General features: G+C 36.8%; 1 protein-coding gene across 6 annotated transcripts in view; it reads left to right on the top strand.

The window, feature by feature from the left end:
• The window catches only part of atp2b3b (ATPase plasma membrane Ca2+ transporting 3b), a 60872-nt gene extending 39996 nt beyond the window's left edge, over window positions 1–20876 (top strand). For 3 of the 6 annotated variants that reach the window (XM_039651947.2, XM_039651946.2, XM_089124600.1), the window contains 3 exons: window positions 375–482; window positions 4332–4514; window positions 16710–20876. In XM_039651947.2, coding sequence (XP_039507881.2) covers window positions 375–482; window positions 4332–4514; window positions 16710–17126 — 708 coding nt within the window. In that variant the 3' untranslated portion in view covers window positions 17127–20876. Of the gene's footprint in view, window positions 1–374; window positions 483–4331; window positions 4515–7900; window positions 8055–16709 lie in introns of all 6 variants that reach the window. The other 3 variants (XM_089124601.1, XM_039651949.2, XM_089124602.1) reach the window with 2 other exon arrangements.
• Window positions 20877–21504: the final 628 nt, after the last annotated feature.

Genomic DNA, 21504 nt, shown 5'->3' with positions numbered 1-21504 from the left:
AAACTTAAACTTTTTTTTTTTAAGTGAGCGATCGTTTTGCTTCATAAGACCCTTATTCATCGTCTGGAATCGTTTAAAGCCCTTTGAACAGTTTGCAGTTTGCACTGAAACTGTCTTTTGGACCTTGAACCATTTGGTTCCCATTGAAGTCCATTATATGGCAAAAATCCTGGAATGTTTTCATCAAAAATCTTAATTTCTTTTCAACTGGAGAGAGAAAGACATGGATATCTTGGATGACATGGGGGTGAGTAAATTATCAGCAAAATTTTTTTTAAAAGTGAACTACTCTAGATATCTTCCCCCAAAAAGAGTGTGAAATATAAAAATCCCTTCTGGGATTCCATGTTGATTTGCTGTTGATCTGTGTGCAGATTGTGATTGTGCAGTTTGGGGGCAAGCCCTTCAGTTGTGCCCCTCTCAATATGGAGCAATGGCTGTGGTGCCTCTTCGTGGGAGTTGGAGAGCTGCTGTGGGGTCAGGTAGGAGAGTAAGAATCAAAGAACCATTAAGGAGAGCGAACAGTGTGTGACTGAAGGTATTGAATATTTCATCAAGTTTAAGATCTTCAAAATTCTCACAGATATGACATTTTATTGCCCAAAAGAACTCGAATAATTGGCTGCTTATTTTAAGACTATTTCATCAGCTGATAACTGTGCCAAATTGCCTGATAAACCCACTTTGTAATCCTGCCTTGTCACATATTAACACATTGTATCACACAATAAGTGTTTTGAGTGAACTTTAAGAAGACTTTGTTTTGAATAAATCTTTATTTTGTGCTTTTAATAAACTGTATTATACAATACCCCTTACAAAACAGTTAATTTATTGAAGTATACTTAAGGGTGCAGTCTGTAAGAATGACACCTTTAGTTTACCAACTAGAATGATAGTTTACCAATTAAATATTTGTAGTACATTTTTTAGTTTATAAAAGTACAACTAGTTTAGTAGTTTTGTACTACAAGTACACTTGTAGGTTTTCTTTAGGTGAACTTACAGTAACATCATACTTATACTGTAGGTTATTATGTAAATGTATATTTTTGCTCTTCAGGTTTACTACTATAAGCTCATATTTAGGTATTCATTTTTATACATGAAATACTGTATATCTTTAACTGTACTTCAGATATTTCCCTGCCAGCCTTTTTTTTTGAAAGCAGCAGAATATTTTGTTGTATATCCAAACATACAATATATAAAAGGTTCTGCTGCTTAAAAAAGGTTCATGTATTCTTTTTTTATCAACACTTGAATGTCTGTGTTTCAAAAAAAGACCAACATTTTGAACAAAAAGCTGAAAAATAGTATTTACATCCGGATCAGATTCAGTACGATGATCATAACATAGATTGAGTAGATCGAGTCCATCAACACCCTCAAAGCTTCACAGTCCTGTACCTCTTACTTTGTCAACATTTTATTCGTCAACGTTTGGCAGCTTTGATTTATATGCTGTTTAATATCTGAAGATCACATTAGATTACATGCACATAAGCAGTGCTTCTAAAGCTAATTTTTGCTTCTTCTTCTGCTGTGTTTTGATTTTGAGATTCAGTAATCAGTACTCTTTCAGAAGATGTTTAATAGTGAAAACACGGATTGCCGGGAAATTCCGTTAATGACGGGGAAAGACTATGTCTGAGTATGTCACACCACAGAAAAATGTATTATTAGCCACCCAGCCATTGAATGATAAAGAAAGCTGGCAAGTACATAAAATAAGTTATCAAAACCTTGAAAAAATGAAACGCTGGGGGCGTGTCCGCTGGCTGCGCTGAAACCACGCCCACTCGCAGGACAGCTGCCGATGCTGATATTAGCTGATATTGCTTTCAGGACGGGAGGATGAAGGCCGAGGCGGGATGTAGTCGGTTCGGCCCCATTCACCAGTAACAGCGGATTTTCAGTGAATCACAGTTGTCTTTGACGAAAGTTTATAAAACTTCAGTGGCCTCAGCGCGTCATCAAGTAGGGGCGTGTCTACGAGCTCATGGGCTCTAGTGCGTCGTTGAGCCTTGTTTTAGCCCCGCCCAAAAAATCCGGAAAATAGCAATGGTGAAAAAACTGTTTAACGGTCTAACTCTACAATTCAGTACTTCACAGTTCTCAGTCTTTCTAATATGTTTTAGCAATACATTTTTAACATTTATAATGTGTTTAGAATTTTTTTTAGAATTTCCTTTACAGGGACTTTAAAATGTAAAACAAAAAGTTGAGTTTTAGTGTAAAACAAAAAGTTTGAGTGCCCCAAGTTGTTTTTTACTGTAACTTCAGAAGCTCCAGGCACGTAAGCAAAAGCACCAATCTCATTGGTCGGACAGTTTTTAAAAAACCAAGGCGGTTTTTTAAAAATGACGCTTTTACACGTGGCGTTTTTCGCGTCGGTGTGCACACTCACATTGGCGCCCTTTGCGTAAATGTCGGCGAATATCGCGCGCAAAATTCATCCCGGTGTAAACAGGCCTTATGACTGAATCTGAAATCACCCCCTATACCAGGGGTAGGCAAGTTCGGTCGAGCCGCTGTCCTACACAGTTTGGCTCCAACACTGAAAAAAAAACCCTCTCCTGCCTATATCCTTAGTAATCCTGAAGATATTGATTAGTTTTTTCAGGTGGGTTTTTTATTATTGTTGGAACTAAATTCTGCAGGACAGCAGCTCTCTTGGACCGAACTTGCCTACCCCTGCCCTATACCTTCAAATAGACCGTTATTTGAGGGCACAGCAATTTTTAGTGGTGTCTGAAACCATTGTGGATGAATTCACTCAATCCTTTTCATTCACTCCTTCAAGTGAACAGTATTAGTGGACTAACGTAGGAAATAGTGAATTTAGGTGGCGATTTCAGTGGACAATTCACCTCAATTCAACGTTTTCTTTATAAATCAATATTTTCAAATAATGTTAGTTTATAAGTAAATCTATGTGAGAAAAAAAAGGTATTTAATAGGTATTTAATTTCCGAAAATATGCAGATACCCACTCCACACTTTGCCATATGCGTTTAATTTCAAACCAAGGAACATTCATTTGGAGTTAGTACTTCTTTTATTGCAATAACAGCTTCTATACTTCAGGAAAGGCTTTTTTTCAACTAGATGTTGGAATATAGCCGTGTGAATTTGCTCCCATTGAGACACAAGAGCATCAGTGAGGTCAGGCACTGATGTTGGGTAATGATGTCTGGCTCATCCCAAATTCATCCCACGGGTGTTAAATTGGGTTCAAGTTCTTCCACACTAGACTCAATACAACATTTTATTGGTGGATGTTCTCTTTGGTTCTCATCTTACTGAAAATATTTGTCCAAGGATGTATGCTTGATTTTAGAACCAGTAAAGTGATTTTTAAGAAAATATCCCTATTACCTGACAGATATTACATAAAACCATGTTTTTTAAAAGTACTTTCTGCTTGTCAATCATTTTGTATATTCGCAGCTGGACGCTTAGACCTTGGTAGATGAAGTGGATCACGCAACTTAATGGGATAGTTCACCTAAAAAGTCATAATTTACTCAATTTGTTTCAAACCTGTTTGAATTTCGTTCTTCTTCTGCTAAGGAATATGGGTAACAAAACAGTTGATGGGCCCCATTGACCTCCGTAGTCTGTGGTGAAAAATACTATGGGGAATCAATGGGGCTCATCAACCGTTACTGACATTCTTCAAAATATCTTTTGTGTTCGGAAGAGGAAAGAAATTTATACAGGTTTAAAACAACTTGAGGGTGAGTAAATGATGACAGAATTTTCATCTTTGGGTGAACTATCCCTTTAAGCACCAATTCCTTTTATTTAAAAGATTTACAGTCGCATCCTGGCACTGCATGTGACTTTAAAATGTGGTTCTTTAGGCTTGGTAGAGTCAATGGGATGCACCAATATTAAAGATCTGGCCAGTATGATAAGCTGATAATTATCAGTACAGTTGAGTTCAGTTTATATTAAAATATTTTTAACACCATTTTGTCTAAATAAATTTTAAATAAAACAAAAATCTGGTTTTTTTTTTTAAATACTAAAAGTGAATTTAGCAAAAAAACACATTATTATAATTATTCTGCATGGAGGAAATTTGGAAAAGGAGCATGCACAGTTACTGCAAATGTCCATACAGCCATTCAAAAAATTGGGGTCGGTAAGATTTTTTTTTAGTCTCCTGCTCACCAAGGCTGCATTTGTTTGACTGCACTTTTAATTAGAAGGGATGTCTACATATTTTTGCCCATGTATTCTTATCTATCGTATATCGACCAATGGCCACAGTCATATCGGTGATTCCACTCCTCTTAAACTAATTCTCCTCCTCATCTCAGGTGATCGCCACAGTGCCCACTAGTCACCTGAAGTGTCTGAAGGAGGCGGGCCAGGGGCGGGGGACAGACGATATGACGGAGGACGAGCTGGCCGAGGACGAGGAGGAGATCGACCATGCTGAGAGAGAGCTACGCAGGGGGCAGATCCTCTGGTTTAGAGGCCTTAACCGTATCCAGACTCAGGTGCTGTGCATGAGACCCCTTACCTCTGATCAGTCAATCGCTGTGGTGGTAGAGCTAGTTAGAGCACTAGTCACATAAGATCATTGCCACAGACAGTAGAACTAGTCTCTTCAAAGAATGCTCTTTTGCTTTTCCTTTGGTTTTGTCCTCTTCTCCCTCTAGACCCTCTCTGAGTCACCAACATTAGCTCATCCTTCCCGTCTCCTTTTCCCTTTCCTCCTCTCCTTGGCTACTCTATCTCTGTCTCTGCTGCCCACTTTTGGGACCCTCTCTAAATGAGTATAGATTTCCCCTAACAAGAATCTATAACATCCCCCCCTCCTGTGCTTAGAGCTCTGTTTTGTCACTCTGTTATGTAACTTGAGTCCTTTAAAGTCCCAATTTATTGCTCAGTAACTCATTTGCCTCAGAGTCACAGTCGCATCCTGGCGCGCTGCATGGGACTTGAGAATGTTGCTCCTCAGACTTTATAGAGCTTAATAGATGTGATGAGGATCGGAACAATGTTTGACTGTAGAGATGAGCCGATTTTAAAGATCTGGCCAATGCTGATAACTACTGTTATGTTGTGGTTGATATTAAAGTTGTATACTTTTTTTGTCTGACTAAATTTAAATTCATTTAAATTCTAAAAGTGAATTTAGACACCACAACATTATAATGTACCGTATGAAATTTCGGGTTCAAAAGTTATGCTGTCTTATACTCTCTTATATAAAAAATGTTTGATTAATATCCACATATTTTTTAAAGTTGAAACAACACATTATTTCTTCTAATGTTGAATTTAAGTTATGATTATTGAATTTAGTTGAATTTAAGTTATGATAATTGAATTTAGTTGAATTTAAGTTATGATATTTTTTTTTAAAAAACAATCAATTTTTTACAGTGCCTCTTTATTTGATAAAATATTTGAATAGTTTCCTTTATTTGATAAAATAACAACAGAAATATTGTCAAATATTTTTACAATTTAAAATAACTTTTCTAGTTTAATATAGTAACTAAAGGCATTATATAGTGTGTAAAGGCAAAGCTGAATTTTCAGCCTATTTGATGCTCAAGAAACATGTCATATTATTATCAATATTATTATACAGTTTTTGTGGAAACTGTAATACAATTTTCTCAGGATTCTTTGATGAATCAGTTCAAAAGAACAGCATTTATTTGAAATAGAAATCTTTTGTTACATTATAAATGTCTGTACTGTCACTTTTGATCAATTGAATGCATTCTCGCTGAATTAAAGTAATTTGTTCTAGCTGAATTTGAGCCTTACGCATCAAGGCTTGTAGTATTATTATAATAAATGTGTGTGTCCACCATAGTTACAATACTTTGGAGATTTTGGTGAGAAGAAAAGATTAGAAATACTTATTGTTGGTCTTGTGTCTAGTATATTTGTGCATATTCCCTTGATATTATGCTCATTTCAAGGGCTCTGCTGAAAATCTCTTTTGATTTCATCTGTTATCTATAAATAACCAAATGTTTATTATACTCTCTTGTTTCTCTGTCCATTCCTTTTCACTACCTCTTTCTCTACAATTTTCAACCTTCACGGAACCTCAGCTGTGGTTGTTTTTTTTTTTTGGTTTTTTTTGCTAATTACTGAAGTAGTTTGATGGCCAATGCTGAATGAATTTCCTTGAGTGGAATTGTACTAATGCTAATCGTAGTTCTCAGTCCGGACTCTATCCATGACTTTAGTTGAAGGATCTATTATGGTGGACTTTTTTTGACATTTTTTTCCTGAGCAGAACTACTCTAGTAGGCACATACATGGCAATGAAGTTTATCTAAATTATAAAGTAGTCCGTGATGCCTGTTGGTTTATGGCAAAGCAACTTTAGAAAAAAGATTTTATAATAGAATGCTCTCAAAGCTCATGCTATATTACAAATATGCTCAGTCCAATCTAGCACTCACTCTTTTTGGGCATGTTCTTGCTAATATTTACCATCAGTGAGCAAAGTTGATGGGGAAGTGCATTATAAAGATATTTCTTTAAAATTTGAAGTGCCCTGTATAGATTGCTGAAGTGCTTGTAAAGCTTCTTACAAGGTTTCCATCGATTCCCTCACTGCTCGACACTGAGTAGGCAAAACACGACACACATTATGGCGGCTGGCCTCATATCATCAGTCAGCCTAATCTAATCACGGCTTTCATCCAGCTTGGCTCCACTGAGAAGAGCACCTCCATTTCTCAGTGTTGTGTTTTTGACACGGGGTATTTGCAGATTAATTATCAATGAGGTCTGAGTTCTTACGGCATTTCCCATTTTGGTTTGGCTTGGTTCAACTCGCATGTAAAATTGATTCAGTTTTAGAAAAGTGAAACATTTCGGGTGGTGTGGTTGCAGAGATATCCATTTGTTGTACTGTAAGCTTTGATTGCAAAATGATATTTTGAGAACTTATCTTGTGTCTATTTGATCATTTAAATGAGCCATTTAGAAACTAAACAAAACCGCAATGACATCTGTTCTCCTAAGAATTAACTGAAAAATTAAGTGTGTGTATTTTTTTAGAGTGAACGTTTGCAAGCCATTTACTTATTCTTGAGTGAAGGTCATATTAAAGATTTTATTTTATGGGAAATTTTCGTGGAAAGTGGTCTTAATGTGACAGTTCTTGGTGGTCAGCGAAAATATGATTTAGTGGCAGAGCAAGTTACTAGATTTTGATTAAAGATCATAAATACTTGTAATATATGCATAATCTTAATAAGACCAAGACTGTTCTAAGATAATAATATGGTTCAATTTTTCAATCATGGATCAATCATCTTGATCCTGGTTGCAGGTCTTTCATTTTTGCATAGTTCACCCAAAAATTAAAACTTTTTCTCATCATTTACTCATCCTCATGTTGTTCCATGTATGACTTTCTTTCTTCTGTAGAACACAAATAGAGACATTTTGAAGAATATTTGTGTTAGTTCATAGTGACCACATCTTTGCAGCCCAAAAAAAGACAAAAACACCACAAAAGCGGCATAGCTGTGGTCCATACAGCTCAGTTCCAAGTAGCTATTCAACAGCTTTGTGCGAAGAACAGACTGCAAGAAAAAAATACATTTTTATGTTCCATAACAAAAAAAAAAAAAAAAAAACTCATGTGGGTTTGAATGACACCTGGGGAAGTAAATAATGACTGAATTTTCATTTTTGGGTGAACTATCCCTTGATGTTAAAACATGTACCCCTTAGTACCTTAGCTTTCTTTTCTCTTACCGGTTGTATAATCACAAGCAAAAAAAAATTCTCGCCCTGCTCCCTCCTTCCTCCTCTCTCTCTTTCTCTCTATCTCTCACTCTCGCTCTCTCTTTCTTACTGTGAAGTGTGTATATGATGTGGTTCTCTCTCTCTCCTGCAGATGGAGGTAGTGAGTACGTTCAAGAGAAGTGGTTCGTTTCAGGGTGCAGTGAGACGTCGATCCTCAGTGCTCAGCCAGCTCCATGACGTAACCAATATTTCTACCCCCACTCATGTAGTTCTCTCCACTGCCAATGCAAGCGCCGCTCCCGGGAGTGAGTTCCCTGCTTTCCCTACCTGTGTCAGACACACTTTAAACACTCACAAAACATGATCTCTCACATACACACTCACACAAGCACCAGGCATTCCTCCTCACACACACACAGCAGCACATGCAACACCCCACCGTGTGTGCCGTGGAAATTCTGTTCTGTATTTGAAACCTTCTCTGTAGTCGTCTCTCTGTGATTGAGTGGCTCTTTGCAAGATAGCCTGTGTGGCTTTGACTGATCGTCTATGCGGGCCGCCGTTTGTGTCTCCTTCCCGAATCCCTCCTCTCCTTCTCTCGATCTCTGTGTGCTGTCTTGCTGTGTCGGGCCTTTTCTCTTGCTGTTGGGTTCCTCTTTGTTGTCTGAAGGTGTTGGTTTTGTTTCGAATCCCCGTTTCTCGGCAAGCCGTTCTCTTGTCTTCTCTCTGTCTAAAACTAAACCGATAATCTACAACAGAATTTGTAAAAAAAAAAAGTTTAAAGCTGAAGTGGTTGTTATTGTTGTTAAGAGCAAATAGTGAGTGATCATATAGGACAAACGGATAGTCCCTCCCCCAATCCAATGCCATTGGTTGATATGATATTATTTTAACTAGATCACAGAGACACATTGTTTGTATTTTTCTGACAAATTAACCTACACATGACTTATTTATAATTGTCTTTAGATGATTCATGTAAATTAAGTAATTGCATATTAAATAATTAAATAATTTAATTTATAATAAATCTCTGGACACTGATTAATGCTCCAGTGTTGAACCTGGATTTAGTCCAAACATCCACAGAGAGAATACAGAGAGTAGATGGCAGTCATTTATTTTCCGAGAGGCTTCTGTTGTCAAGCGTGGTTTGCTAAAAAGATGAGGTTTTACAGTAAGCAGAGATAGTCAATGTGCTGCACTGCTATTACACAGGGGTAAACCTTCGAGTATACGCCCTATAAGGTTCTTTTGCCTCTGGCATTTCTTTCTGTCTCTCTCTCTCTCTCTCTCTCTCTCTCTCTCTCTCTCTCTCTCTCTCTCTCTCTCTCTCTCTCTCTCTCTCTCTCTCTCTCTCTCCCATTCTTTTTCCCTCTATTACTTTTTTTTCCAGATGATGCATCTTGTATTTTCCATCATGAGACTGTGTGAAAGCATCCTCTAATGTCTCTGTGCTACTTTCCCTTCCACAGATCCTCACAGTCTTTTTCTCTCTCCCATGATTCACATGGTTCATGGCTCAAATCTATTTTTACCTGTCTCCTGTTCTCTCCTCTATAGTCATCTTCTAAACTCGTCTAAACTAACAAACAGTCTTTCATTTTTCTGTCAAAATAGTACATTACCATATGTCTAGATATCATTCTTTAAAGGAATCAAAACAAGGGTTTAAAACAAGTTCAGCTCTATTTATAGCATCTGTGTCATACTGTATCCTAAAAATAGATTTACTCATCCTCATGTCATTCCAAACTATGGCTTTCTTTCATATGGAACACAAGATAATATGTTTTGAAGAATGTTCACACTGCTCTTCCATGCAGTGAGAGTGGATGGTGACCAACTGCTCCATTAAAATAGCAATTAAACACTAAAAATCTTGAAACAAAAAAAACTTGCAAGTCCTTTTATAGTCACCATTCACTTTTATTGAATGAGAAAAAAAGGAGTTTCGGCTTGGACAACTTTTTGGAACGACATGAGGGTGAATAAATGATGAAATTATAATTGAATTTAAAGAACAATAATTTGACTGAAATCATTTTTAACTTGTTTTGAACCCCAAATACTTATTTAATAAAGTCTAATAGTACTTTAAGAAAGATTTTAAAGGGATTCCACTCTTTTTTGGAAATAGGCTTATTTTACCACTCCCCCAGAGTTAAACAGTCGAGTTTTACCGTTTTCGAATCCATTCAGCCATTTAGAAGAATATCAGTAACCAGACAGTTTGTGGTCTCATTGACTTCCATGGTATATTTTTTTTCCTAATATGGAAGTCAATGAGACCAGAAACTGTCTGGTTACTGATATTCTTCTAAATATCAGAAAATCGTTTGAATGGATTCAAAAACGGTATCGTTTAACTCTGGGGGAGTGGTAAAATGAGCCTGTTTCCAAAAAAAGTGGAGTATCCCTTTAAGAACTTATAGGTTTTCTTTTTATGGAATTAGTCGACTAACTCATTCTTGATCAATACTAGATCCCAGCTATTTCTCCATCTTTGTGGTATTTTTTTATTCCAGGCAAGAAATGTTAAAGTTACGACTACCATATCATTGTGGTTGACTTCTCTGTGTCGTGCTTCATGTGTATCTGTACATTTGTCATCACATTTGTTCACTCTCTGTGTGTGTGTACTGTGTTTTTATGTGGGTGACGTGTGCCACTCTACTCACTCAGTCTTCTTTTCAGCTCTATACATCTCTTAATCCTTGTTCTCACGCCAATTTTCTTTGACTTTGACTGAGATTTGTGAACCAAACACTAACTTTTTTCATTAAACATCCTTCTGTCAACCTCATGTTAGAAATAAGACTACAAAAACATTTAGTTGATGTTAGTGTGTTATATCCTTTATGATGTATATTTTTATACATCATCAGTAAATATCTTCAAAAATGCTCTTCAGAGAAGAAAACTCAATCATTCATCAGCTCTCCATAAACATGCGTTCTCCTCCCCCCTCCTCACAGCTGTCTCACCCACACACAGATGTTTGTTTAAACATTTTTGACAGATCTACAGATCAAGTTTGTTTTCATTTTAGGTTTTGTAAGATGGGTTTACATTGTAACCCAGAGGTCCAGAAGAGGTGCAGTGCTGCCACTGATAGATTCATGTTTATCTCACTCATTTGCTCAAGCATTTGCCTTGTATGGTACTGGTTTACTGCCTAAAACAGATGCTCACTATCAGTAAGAGAGTCAGTTTATCAAAGTGGGAAAATCCAAGTGACGCTAATTTATTAAAGTTTTCCTAGCTTTGATTACTGCCATCTGATAAAAATAATCATATTCATAGTCTCTCACTGTGTGAATTCTGCCATCAGATAACACAGAGCATTTTAAACAGTGCATAATAATGCATAAAGATCACTAGAGTTAAATTATTCAAGATGTCAATATGTGAGATAATGCATTAGTCAAATTTGAAAAAAAATAAAATGAATACAAAATACACATATTTCGGTAACACTTTACAATATGGGTGCACTAATATGCATTAATTAATCCTTAACTAATGCGCAGATAATCATGAGTTAATGTATAACTCATGAAGAACTAAACCATTAATTAATGATTACTGCATCAGCAACTAATAAAGAGTCAATATGTTTAATAGATTAAGTAATACATGAATTGCTATTAATTCAATGTGTCATTGTGTATTAATTCCTTAATAACATATTTTATTAACTAATAGTGTAAATTAATGTGTTAATTACCACAATTAGTCAAAGCTATGCACTTCAACTTCCAGTTGTCTGCTTTAATTAATCATTAGCTAATGATTTGCAAAGGTATCATTGTGTTATGACTTTACTTGTTGGGGCACATCATTGTTAACTAGTCATTTAGTAATTTGCACATGAATTTGCACTAACAATGAAGTAATTAATGATGTATTAATGCATATTAGTGTACCTGTCATATTATCTGGAAGTTGAAATACAAGGCTCTGGCTCATTCTGGTAATTAACATATTAATTAACACTATTAGTTAAAAAAATGAGTTATTATGGAATTAATCCACGATTACATATTTAATTAATAACAATTCATGTATGAAGTAATACATTAACCTTACGGACTCTTAATTAGTTCATAATGTGGTAATCATTAATGAATAGCTTAAATAATCATTAGTTACACATTAATTAGTATTATCTGTGCATTAGTTAAGCATGAATTAATGCTTATCAATGCACACATGTTGTAAAGTGTTACCCATATTTCTATAATTAAAAATAACTCATCGTTTTGAGTTTAGAAAAGAGCATTGCAAGGAAAAGTGTAGAAAAATTCAAGTTCAGTTTTGAGTTGAATTGCATTAATATAAAATACAATAATTTGTATTTCTTAATGGACTTTGAAAGCACTCTTAATAGCACTTTGCAGTCATGTCTAAATATAAATGATGTCCAATTGAATACATCAGTTAGACATAATGATAATTCACTGATAATGATAATTCACACAATTTTTGTCCAGTTTCATTATTTACCAGTTATCAAGAGTGAAAGTAGGGCCATTTCCAGTGATTGCCCTTTAACGTGTCACAATCTTTATGCATTAACCTCTCTGAATGTATCTTTACAAATTCAACATGAAGTCATCATTTCACCACTGCTTTGTTAACTACTTCCTCTCCTTTCCTGCATCTTATCACTTTGTCTGCTTCAAGTCTTTCTATGTAGCTCTATTTTCATTTCAGACATCTTTGGGAAATATTTGTTGGGTAAAGAAGTTTTTTTTTTTTAATGATAAAGTTTTTCCATCAAGCTTTTTTTCTTTGAAGGACACCGTGGGGGAGACAGTGGATAATAATCTGACATGCTAACATCCAGAGCAAAGAAAAAAAAACTCAATCAGTTTTAAACAAACACACATTTCCCAAAAGGGGGCGATATACTCGAACGTTTACCTGTATCTATGGAAAAACAGAGAGAAAGAAAGTCAAAGAACAAAAATGAAAACAAACAATTTCTCAATTCATATTTGCAAGATTCTTTCTCAACAAACAGGCTCTTTGGAAAAACAGATAAGCACTAAACCAAATGCTTGACCGTCCCTTCCTGTTTGTTTGTTTGTTTGTTTTGTCTCTTGTAAATTTTTACTTGGTCATTTTAGCTTCTTTTCCTTTGCTGGATTATTGTTGAAATGGGGGTTGGGATGGGCTGCACCAGCCTATGGCCACAGCAAAGGATTGCACTCTCAAATCTCCGTCCTTCTGAATATATATACACACACGAGAGATGCGTGTGTATATGTGCTCCAGCTGCTTTTGATTTACTCTGACAGCATGAGCCTGACTGCTTACCATCATGCATTCAAGTTTTTGAGTTTGACCTCGACTTTCATTGTTTCTGTTCCCGAGACAGCTGCACTGGAATGAGCATTTTGCTTTCTGATTGGTTCCTGTCCTCCTCCTTTTCTCTGCATATAGACTGAGGCAGATCTCATCAAAACTCTTCAGCTACTCTTCTCTGTGTCTGTCATCTGCACTCAACTGCTCTGCTGCATGCCAAAAGATGCTCGCACTTTCAATCTCACTCACTGAATGTGCTTTTCCACACCTCTCTAACCATCAGCGACTGAATGTATCATCTGAACACTAATCCAGAATAGTAGCCCTTACCGAGATAGCAAGCAAAATTCGATTTCAGGCCTATGACACTGTACAAAGTGTGATCCATTTGCGCTGATAAGGTGACTTTTGCAGAAACCAGAGATGCTGCAACCTTGTTTATTGTGCCTGCTCTGTTCTTGTCAGTGTGATAGTGCTTGTTAAGGTCTTCTGTCACAGCAGTTGGTGTCATGTAATCAATGGCTCAGTGCCAGGAAGTGACTAGAATCAGAGAAGTCATCATCATCCATCTAGACGACGTCTCTTGAAATTTTATGACTTATCCTCTGGCAGTCAATGTAATCTGAACCTGTGAAGCAATTTATCATATGCGTAAGCCTACTAGAGTGACCTAATATCTGTAGATCATGTCGGTGGGTGTTTCTTCAAGTATGGGCACTTTTATGTGCCATTTTTTTCCATTAAAAACCAAAACCAATATATACCAATAGGAATTTTGAGAGACCTTTTCTGTGACCTTCATTTACACACATATAACATAAACAAGAAGTGGAATAATCATAGTACATTTCAATATTTATTGTGTCAACACTTATTTTAGATTTTTATACATCTACCCCTCAGTTCTAGCATAATTTCACCTGCAATTTTTTTAACACTAATAATTGCAAAGAGACAATGTGATCAGAATATTATTATTGTACATTATTTCTAATAAATGTTTTTTTTTTTCCACAGAATGTAATTTAAAACAAAACATTACTCAAGATGTGGTGGAAATATCAATGCCTTTCAAAAAGAAAAAAAATATATGATTTGTGGATGATTTATGGATGGAATTTATTTCCTAAAAATGTTCATGATTGAAGAAACACCCATATGTTTCATATGTCATATTATTATTATTATAATATGTAAATCGTGGCAGTATAATTCTGATCAGGGAGACAGATAAATCCATAGAATACAGATCATTCGATATTTAATACATTTCAGCTACAGTATATCTTCACAGCTTGTGACCTATTTTCACTCATTGGCATTGATATCATTGGCTGATGGCCTCATTACGCATATTGTCTCCATGGCTTCTGTCATGACATCATGATCACATTACTAAAGTTGCATTGCCTCATTGTTACCACACCCCTGAATGCTGCTAGTACCAGTGAGGAGGAAGTCAAAGAGGATTGCATAGTGCTTCACTGTGTGTGTCCTACAGTACCTCATGCATCTGTCTAGTCATCACATCCCTTTTGCTTAGCACTTTATGGCAGATCCTTATGCATTGTTTCTTTCATTGGCTGTGTCTCCATGTGTGTTTCAAGACATCCTCCTTTCTGTCTTTCTTTCATCATCACTACTTACGTTTTCAATACTAATAGTTCGATATACACATGTTTTGAATTGAATCTCTGGTACTTTGTGCTTTCATTCATCTGTTTGTTTGAGGCCTGGTCTGTTTTCTGTTTTGAGTTTATGAGAATGTCCATCACCTTTATTTTTGAGTGATAACTGTGAACTGACAGCTTGGGTTAATTTACTGTGATTTGGTTTTATTTTGTTTGTCATCTGTCTTTCTTTGAGAAACTCTTAAGATCTGGTTGCGCAGCTAAAGTATAAAGCCTTAGTTTTTAGGTTTTAGAATCTAAATGAAATGTGCAGTGTGTAATTTCTGCAGTATAAACGCCTAAAACAGAATTGCAATCTGTTTGTTTGAGTGGTGTATCATTGGCTCAACCTATGGCATGAGATGTGGTCAGGGACTGTAGCTTTTTTTTGTTATCGTCGATGAATGAATTCAATGGGTTAAGCATTTTTATTTAGTGTGCAATGGGCAACGTAATAAATCCTGACCAAATAATAAATATCATACAATCAAGAATGCAAATATTCAGACCAGGCCAGCACAGAACAGCATGATTGTAAAATATGGTATTGTTTTCATTTTACAATTAAAAAAGTAAGAATTTAAAATGAAGAAACTTACATTTTAGACCAAATTTTAACCAAATGTTGCCTATTTTTGTTCCACCGACAGAAATAGTTCCACACAAGCAGCAGGATTAACCATTGTGTCTCCAAGCAACAATCCTGAATGAATCAATGTGTTTGAATACATTGTTTGAATGAAGGATTCAATTACTCACAAAGACAGGTCACTGAAAAATCACCACCACAACCGTCCAAAATGCACTTCAGTTTTTACTTGTACACTAGGGTATGCGTTGCTAGTACACACTTTCTGTACACGCGCAGCAGGATTTTTGGCACATGCTTTGTATATTCAGCTCACACATGAGCCTTGCATGGGCCGTTAAAGGTGCAGTAACCGATTTCTGATAAACGCTGTTGAAAGTGGATCAGACTGAGCACCACAATACACTTGTAGACCACCAGCAGTAGGGGGGCGTAAACACTCATGAAGGGGGAGGAGCAAGAGGAAGATTTGAAGAAATACTGTAGAAAGAGAGATGGCTGAGAGACATTACAAAAGAGAATAGGTCAGAGGAATATCACTGGAAAAAGAAGAGTTATGATTAGGCAAGAGCTTTAGGACCGGAATACCTGAAAACGGACGCCAATGTTGCGTTGTTTTTGCTCCATACGCGAGTAACATTGGTTTTGCTATGTTTCACAGAACCAAGATATGCTGTTGTTGTAATATTAGCTATAGTGACAGGACATTTTTAGTGTCATTGTTTGTCTGGAACTGCTGTGCTGCTGGCGACAAACATTGAACTCTTGCTGGTTTTGTTCTTGTCGTTTGTTAGTCATCTATGCGTTTTTTTCACAAAGCAATATTTTGCTTCCACTCTTGCATTGCGTGTTTGTGCATTTTGGTTTGCGGAGCAATGAAGGATCAAATATTAACAGTGTTTCTCAGAAGTAGCTAACTGCACCTTTAAAATCGCCACATACACGTTTTCCGGAAATCCTGTAGAATTCGACCAATCAGATAATGACTTTGCTACTCACTGTGTCATTATTTTGTGCCATTTCTATATAGGTCTGTTCAGCCAATGGTTACGCACAAACAAGGACACAAATGTGATACAAACAGTAAAAAAGTCCCAGTGATGTCCCAGTTATTTGCAATTCTGTTTGTTCCCACTAGAAATTGCACATTGCACCTTTAAGTACTAAAATAAAATTATTACTGTAGTTACCTAAAACAAATGATTCAAACATTCAAATTTTTGCAGCAACCTGATCTTGAGCTGTCTGTGCATTGTAAGGCATGTTCAGAACAGGTTCTACAGTGTTTCAGGTCTTTTCTATCACACATGTACTGAGAGATATCTTTGCTCCCACCCTCCTCTGTCTCAACCCTCTCTCTGCACCTCGTCCCCTCTGTTCCCGTGCAGATGCGGGTGGTGAAAGCGTTCCGTAGCTCCCATTACGACGGAATAGAGAAACCCGCGTCCAGGAATTCCATCCACAACTTCATGGCGCACCCCGAGTTTCTCATCAATGACTACATCCACAACATCCCGCTGATCGACGACACAGACATTGACGACGAATCGGAGTGGTCGAGACACAACCACCAATTGCATCCGGCCTTCCGAAAGCCCCCTCCTCCTCCGGTCCAGCCTCCGCCGCGTTCCCATCCGCCGCCCCGTCCCTACCGCCAGTACAGCCTCCCCACCACACCTAACCGCAACAACAACGCCATTGAGAGCAGCATCTACCACCTGAACCTCCCCACAGGCCCTGATGGGCACTGTACACCCCTCTCTCGACAGCTGTACCCCCTCCTCGCTCTGGAGACCTCTCTATAACTGACCGCTCTCTGGACCCTAAAAACTCTGAGGATGCAGACTTGTGCGGGTCACGCTGGTTGGGGAAGCTCCTACGTACACTTTACAGGTGGTTGACCTCCAACACTAAGACAGGGTCCATCCCATTACAACCATCCGCCCACTACCACCCTCCACCGAAAGCACTATCACTCCTCATGTCTCAACAACAGCCCCACAGACAACTCTCCTCTCACCGTGTAGAGAGGAGCCATGTCTGCTGCGTATCTGTGGTTCCTTTGGAAGGACCCAAGAAGGTGAGGAATCCAGACCGATGGATTTTAAGTGGTTCTTTAGTGCTGGTGACTATTGACTTCTCGGAATGCAAAGGAATATGTTCCCTACGGGTGGAGTAGGGGTCCATTCACTTTACTTTTTATCGGTGTTACTAAACTCAATATTATTATTATCATGTTTGACTTCTTACTATCGCCACCGTCATCATGAGTGCTCGGATTATCATCGCGATATCACAGAATATGACTTTTATTACTCTGGATAAGCTTTAAAACATTTTATTTATTTATTTATTCATTTATTTATTGTGATCACCAACATTTATTTTTCATTTTCACTTTGTCTATTTCTCTCTCTCTATGTGTCTGTGTGTGTGTGTGTGTGTGTGTGTTGTGTCTGTCCTATAAGCATAAAAAAGCAAGAAAAAAGAAGTACTAACAAAGCAAAGATAATATTAATTTGAAGCTTAGACTAATTCATCTATAATGCGTCTGCTGATGACAAAAAGAAAACATATATGTCGCCGCGCCATTGTTTTACTGCATTTTATGTTAAAAAAAAAATCTGTTATTTGAGGGCAATTTGTAGCTTTACTCTTAAGTGAGAGTAAGCTTCTTTTTCATCATGCTCTTGATATTTTAAACATTTACACAATATGTTCATGTTTAAAATATGCTACAGGGTAGAGGATTTGGGCAATCCCATCACAGTGGTGTAATGGACGTGGGTGGGAGTTTGGTGGTTTTCCAACTTAGCAATGGCAATCAACCTTATGACAAAATGGCCTTGTTAATATGTCTTAACTTAGTAGCTGAGATTTAAGGATTTCAGTGGGTTTGCCCAGACTCAACATTTAATGGTGTCTTCTATTTTTATTGATTCTTTTCACATTTAAAGCCATTAAAATCCATGTTGTGCAGTTGACACCAACAAATGCATCAACCCTTTAAACATGTTCATATACTTATATTAGTTCAGTACACGCATACCTGCTGGCCCTTTAAATACATCCGCACTCACACTTGCTTTCCTCATTTGTGTGAAATATTTATCAGATTGTGTATATATCTGCAGACTGTGGTCACCAGGGTAGGGGAATCCATCTTATACTGCCACAACATAGTTAAAAAAAAAAGTATCGAAGATACTAAAACAATGGACAATCCGTGAGGGTATCATTACTTTTGCACAATATTGAAGTTCACTACTGAGCAAACGTTCAGTAGACTTTGATAGACACACCATCCTGCTATTGGTGCATATGTTAGCATTTCAGAACAATAATCTCAATTATATACATTAAGGCATTCATGATTCTCCACGTCAGATGATCGAATGTTTGATTCAGTCGTACCATCCGGGGTTACCTCCTTTTACACCCCATTATTGTCTGGAATGGTACAGTTACAACATAATACAATCATTTTTGGGAATGAGACCGGCACTTATGCAACAGACTGCCCTGCCCACAGATCTGTGAAATACGCTTCATGACATGTACATATGGATCTCGAAAAAAAAAAAAACCTTTATCTGTATAGAATACTTTTCTAGATTGTCCAGTTGAGAGAAACTGGCGAATATCGAAAGCAGACTGTGCAAGCATGAGCGTCACTAGATCATGTCATTGCATTGGTCGATTGTGTCTTTGCAGAGCATGTTGATATCATAGCGCTCGCTCTTCACCGTCATTGTTTGACTTCACTTTCGTCTGTCGATGCTTCACTGCGGCTCTTAAGTGGTTGGTGGACACACGTTGCTCCTCCCAACGCAACTGTGCTGTCATTAATGTGCTATTGTCCATGCTGATGTTCTCCTCCTGATACTCTGCCCTGTTTGTGGTGTGGAGCCTGGAGGTGGAGCAGTGTCACACTGCCAATCTGACTACTTATTAAATGCCAACAGACACGCTGCTTAAAATGGGTCGAATAGAAGACCTTTTTTTTGTCGGATCTTTAAATGGAAACCCATTTTTATAGGAATATTCTGGGTTCAGTCTATTCATGGCACTTACAATGTAAGAGAATAGGGCCAATCTGTAAACATTAAAATACTCATATACACCCATGTCAACATGAATTGAAATGTGAAGGGAAAAACACTTCTTTAAAAGAAGAATTAATGCAAGTGCATTTTTTTTTGCATTGCATTGCATTTCTGCTTTTAAATACTCCAGAAACTGGCCTCATTCAATTTCATTGTAAGTGTCTTGCCTTGACATTAATTGATGCTTCTTATATAATGTATTAATTATAAAATAAGTGTTCTCTTAAAAAAGAAAAGTAGTAATCAACATTATGCCACAAATGCTTAACTTGTATTGAACCCGGAATATGCCTTCAAGCAAAACTGTGTTATATCTGCATGAATGTGTCCGACCTTTTGCTGAGTTCGATTGGCTCAGACAGTTTCAGTGGAGTCTCTAGTGTCGAGAGCGCTGGCAGGTCTCACAGATTGAACCCATTTCAAGGTCCAGACACAATCAGCAGGCCAAAGTGGTGGTCAGGGAGGACAGGTCAGTGAACCTGCTAAACCATTATAAAGAAATATTTCCTAACCTTATCTTATCCTCAGCAAAGCTTAACTACCGAAATAGGCCTCAAGCTATGCTCGTCTCTGAATAATTTTTAAATTTAAATGTATCTAAGACGTATACCCCTATCATTGAACTCTCCAGACAGTGATGATATATATTACAGTGGCATATGTATGGTATCCCTCCTCTCCACCACAACAGACAGACACTTTATCGAAACTCCTGATAGTGACAAATATATATATACGCATATATGTATATATAAATATATACATATGTATATTAAAAAAAGAAAACAGATAATCCAAAAAATCCATCGTCTGCCTTCATTTTGTTCCATTCTGTTGTAGAAAAATCACACAAGGTAAGGTGAAAAAAATGTAATGTGAAAAAGAGTAAATAATATACTATATTTAATATAAAACTTATAAATTATTGTACAACTGCACCATCACTGTACATTTTTGCCAAAATGTGCACATGTGCATCTTTTGTTTACGATTTAAGCACATTTTGTGTTTTACTCTATTGTCTCTTCCTCTTTCTTTCTCCTTATGCTTTTTTGTAAAGAATTAAAATTGAACAGCTTGTACATTATTATGATTATTATGACTATAATTATTATTATTATTGTCTTTTTCCATCAGTGAACTTTTAGCTGATGGAAAAAAACAGTTGCACATTTCTCCTGAACATACACTTACTGCTCTACAATGGAAAAAAAGACAAAAAAGAGAAAAATATTAAACTATTAAATATATTAATAATTACCTGCCTGTTATTTAAGAGAAAAAAGTATCTATCTATGATGAAAGAACACAGCTGTATAATGTAGACTAAACTGTATGGAAATCTAAGAATTTAATGGGAAGATAAGTCAACACTTTTTGTCTGTATAAAAAATCAAATCAAAGTATTCTACAATAATAACTTTGACCAGTGTCTGTAGTTGTGTTTCATTGTGTGCCTGTGATTATTTCTTCGGCCGGATGACATTTTACAAGACTGCCAGATCACCTGTTCCCTTAAAGAAAGTCTTTATTGAAAAGATATATCATCATTTTGGCATGAATAGATGGGCAACTACGTCTCCAACACTTTTTTCATTAAGTAATATGATCAAACTTCATATTCTGAGGAGCATAGCTCTTGTATGGGAACATTGATTACAGCACTGATTTTAAAAAACTATACTGTTGTCCCCAGTCTCACTTGTGTCAAAAAGTCTGATTCTCATTGCATGTAATTCTGGCCAGGAACTGCCCACTTAGACAGTAAGAGAACATTCTGCATGTAAATCTGACTAACTTTTTTATGTGCTGTTTAGAGACAAGATTATCTGAAATAGATGATACCAATGGGAGACCAAGTGTAAAGTAATTGTCTTGCTATCCTTGGTGACGCTCTGCTTAATTAATAAAGAACATGTAATATTTATGACTGTATTTAATGGCATAGAAATAGAGGTTGAATTGGGACAAGGTTGGCGTTTATATCAATAAAAAGTTGATTTGTTCCTGGGGGAAAAAGGGATGAATTTACACTAAATCAGTTTTAAAAAAAATACAGAAATTCTATCAATTAATG

This window comes from Pimephales promelas, chromosome 20 (genome assembly GCF_988280905.1).
Source record: "Pimephales promelas chromosome 20, fPimPro1.hap1.1, whole genome shotgun sequence".
Lineage (NCBI taxonomy): Eukaryota > Metazoa > Chordata > Actinopteri > Cypriniformes > Leuciscidae > Pimephales > Pimephales promelas.
This window is presented reverse-complemented; position numbering and strand designations above follow the sequence as displayed.